The following is a 3,829-nucleotide window of genomic DNA, read 5'->3' as shown; positions in this document are numbered from 1 at the left end:
TTTAAGCTGGATCAGAGGAGTCAGCAGCTTGAGTCAATCAGAACCACTCAGGTACAGTCAATCGGCCATGATCCAGCAGATTTTGTCATATTTCCAGAAACCGTTAATAAATCTTTGAAAGAACCAAAATATATGATTGTTTTACTGACAAAGATTCGTGTGTTTCAATGATCCCATCGGAGAACATTCAGAGTTCATAGGAGTCTTGGGGAACTCAAGACTGAAGGATAAACATGGTCTGTATGAGTGGATGGAACCTTTTATCCACGGCTGTACTTATGAAACAACAAGTCCCTGAACTTTCCTTCACATTTTGATGCGTCCTTCTTGCCGTCACTCAGGATTGGCTCTGGATCACGTCTTTCGCGACAGCTTTAGACACAGCGTGGAAATGCGTCCAGACTCCAAAAAAATTCTTGTTGTTTTCACTGATGGAGGCTCCCTGGATGACGTAGAGCTGCCTGCTGAGCACCTGAGAGACTCCGGCATCGAGGTCTTCGTTATAGGTGACTGACTGACTGATTCAGTTTGAACAGTGAGGAAGCAGCAAAGAATCTGTAAAGTTCTGAAAGTTTGACACCAAAACTGTGAAACAACAGAACTCAGTGAACATGTTAGCTTTGCCAGTTAATGTTTTAAACATCTAATGAGGCTTGTTTCAGATCTTTGCAGGTTGGTTTTGACATTAAACTGAGCTGAAACCAACGGCTGCACTGCAAGCAGCAGGAAACTGCAGTTTTATCTCAACCAAACTATTCTCTTTGTTTTTGCAGCACACTGTTACCTCAGCATTGCCTTTCAGGTATCGGGGATTTCTCAGACCTCCAGCTGTTGATGATGGCCTCTGATGTTGATCTCCTGTACACTGTCCGAGACTTCAGTTCTCTCCTGAACATTGTCGACAGTTTTACCAAGCGGCTCTGTCACAGCGCTACGAGGCGAGGTAGACCATCATCAGCACTCAGTGACTCATGTTAGCACCACACTCACCCACGAGATATCACAACTGTTAAACAGCAGGAACAGTCTGGATTCTCACAGCTACACAACAAGGAGTCTTAAAACGACGACTGTGCTGCATGAGAACATGTATCTGTGTTTACCAAGCGAATGAAGCTGTCTCTGGTGTGATCAGGTTTAAACAGGACAGACACGACACAAACGCTGCACGAAGGAACCAAAGTCTAAAGAATCAAACACATCATCTGAGAGCTGTTTGGGTCCTGATGTTGGAACAACAACAGTTTCTCTTCATTGGTCAAATTAGCAGAAACACTGAGTGCGTCAGATTCACCTCTGTTTGAGGCTGTTGTCCTTCATGAATGTCATTCTTGATGGTGCCACAAGGGGGTGCCAAAGGAAGACATTTTAAATCCTCCAACCAGCTGCTTGGAATACATTTGAATGTTTCGTCTGTCGTTTCAGAGTATGTGAGGCTCGTGAATGGAACCAGTCTGTGTTCAGGCAGACTGGAGGTCAAGTTTGACCAGTTTGACCAGTGTAACCAGTGTAACCAGTCCAACCAGAGGTGGTCCTCGGTGTGTGAGGCTGACTTTGACCTGCAGGATGCAGCGGTGGTCTGCAGGGAGCTCGGCTGTGGAGCTCCTTCAGTCCTCTGGAGGGCGCTCTATGGAGGAGTGGAGGCTCCATGGTGGACTAAAGAGTTCCAGTGTGGAGGCCAGGAGGCTGCTCTGATGGACTGTACAAGCTCCGCCTCAGCAGGAAACACCAGCTCACCTGGCAGAGCAGCTGGACTCACCTGCTCAGGTAGAAGAGGAGCTGCAGCTCTGATCTGACCTCTCTCTGTCGTGTTACTGATCCCTCTGTGGTTTGTGTTCAGAACCTGTCAGGTTGGTGGGAGGAGCCAGTCGCTGTGCAGGTGCTCTACAGGTGAAGCTGGCAGAGTGGAAGATGGTGGACGCCTCTGACTGGAGCCCGAAGGCAGCAGCTGCCGCCTGCAGAGAGATGAACTGTGGTTCTGCTGTTTTAACACGGAGCCACAGTGAGTCCTCAGAGTGTCCAGTGTGGAGCGTCAACAGTGACTGTGTGGAGGCTGGATGGAGGCTGAGGGAGTGCTCCACGTTGTCCATGTCCTCCTCCATCGTGGAGCTTGTCTGCTCAGGTCAGTGTTTCTTCTTCAGCCACTGTTTCCATTTACAGTCTGCAGCTTTCACGGAGCAGCAGCTGCCCGTCACGCCGCCACCGGAAACAGCTTCGGTCTGCATGTTTACAACCTCGGCTCTGCTTTGAACAACACAAAACAGCTGCAATGCAACACGAGGCCTGTGCACGCCTTCTCCAGCATCATGACTGAGTGATAACATCAGCTCTCACACAGTCAGAGCATTCTGACGCAGCGCTCGTTATGACTGCACCTCGTTATGACAAACTCTCCCAAAATCTTCATCCACAGAGTAGCTAAAGGCACCAGTTACACTCCTACCTGTAGTTACTAGTTAGCTCATGGTAATAATGGTGGAGTAAGACTGGCTGACTGGCTGCAGGTTGAGCCAATCACGTCTCTGTTTACAGACCTGCTGGTTCAGCCAATCATCACTGTGTCGACCGTGGACAGGGTCTCCAAGGCCCAGCAGCAGGGGTTTCGGGTGTCCTGGCGCTCCAGCTTCGCCCTCAGCTGCTCCATCCAGCCTCAGTACCGAGGAGGCTCCTTCCAGCTCACCTTCACCTCCTCCAGCACCACGATCAACCACACCCAGCCAGCTGTCAATCACTCTGCCCGCTTCCTGTTTCCTGCTGCAGACCACACCCACCAAGGCAGCTACAGCTGCGTTTATCACGTCCACGTGTTTTCCCACAACTTCTCGTCTGAGAGCCGCCGGCTGTCTCTGGCTGTGTCAGGTGAGTGGAGCTCAGGTGGGAACCTGATGAGGAAGTCGTGGACACCAGAACCAGAAGCTTCCAGGTTAAAGGTGCAGGCGGATCAGAGAACTAGTCCAGTCACCAACATTCAGACACTCAAACAACCAAAGTGCTTCAGAACAGAGAAACAAGACTGGACGTGAAAATTTAACTTTAGTTTTTAAAGACGAGACTCTACAATATTATTAATTACACACATTTACTGACAACTTTCAATATGAAGCTCAACACTCTGCTATAATATTTATTATTTAAACTTACCCAGAAAATTTAAATATAAAAGTTAGAGCTTATAATATTGTTTATTTGACAAATGTACCTAAATAAATATAATATAAAAATGAAGACCCCACATTATTATTTGCAAAATAAACATATCTGACATGTTTAAATAGGTTACAAGTCAGGACACTACAATATTATTTATTATATGAATTAACCTAAATAAATATCAACATTCATGCTTGTTATTTGTTATATAAATGAACCGACATGATTTAAACATAAAAGTTAAGACCCTACAATATTTATTGCACAAATTTACTGACAACTTTAGACATGAAGCTCAACACCCTGCAGCAGTATTTATTACACAAACCAACCCAAACAATGAAAAAAATAAAAGTTTAGACCGTACATTGTTAGTTTTTAGACAAATTTATTGGACTAATTTAAATATCAAAGTTAAGACCACACAGTATTATTTATTGTATAAACTGACCAAAATCAAGGGCTGCAGGTGGATCAGTGGTTAGCACCGTTAGCATCGTTAGCATCGTTAGCACCGTTAGCATCGTTAGCACCGTTAGCACCGTTAGCATCGTTAGCACCGTTAGCACCGTTAGCATCGTTAGCGCCTCACAGCTAGGAGGTCGCCGGTTGGCGTCCCGGTGAGGACACCCGGGATCTTCCTGCGTGGAGTCTCCATGTTCTCCCCGTGCAGCGTGGG

At 46.6% G+C, this 3,829-nt stretch overlaps 1 protein-coding gene across 1 annotated transcript in view; it reads left to right on the top strand.

Moving 5' to 3' along the window:
* The first annotated feature begins 1,927 nt into the window (after positions 1-1,927).
* Positions 1,928-3,829, top strand: part of LOC103370161 (uncharacterized) — a 3,565-nt gene continuing 1,663 nt past the window's right edge. The window contains exons 1-2 of the mRNA XM_008299111.1: positions 1,928-2,122; positions 2,533-2,859. Of these exons, the coding sequence (XP_008297333.1) occupies positions 1,966-2,122; positions 2,533-2,859 (484 nt within the window). The 5' untranslated portion in view covers positions 1,928-1,965. The remainder of the gene's footprint in view (positions 2,123-2,532; positions 2,860-3,829) is intronic.

Source organism: Stegastes partitus, unplaced genomic scaffold (assembly GCF_000690725.1).
Source record: "Stegastes partitus isolate 25-593 unplaced genomic scaffold, Stegastes_partitus-1.0.2 Scaffold1381, whole genome shotgun sequence".
Taxonomy (NCBI): Eukaryota; Metazoa; Chordata; class Actinopteri; family Pomacentridae; genus Stegastes; species Stegastes partitus.
This window is presented reverse-complemented; position numbering and strand designations above follow the sequence as displayed.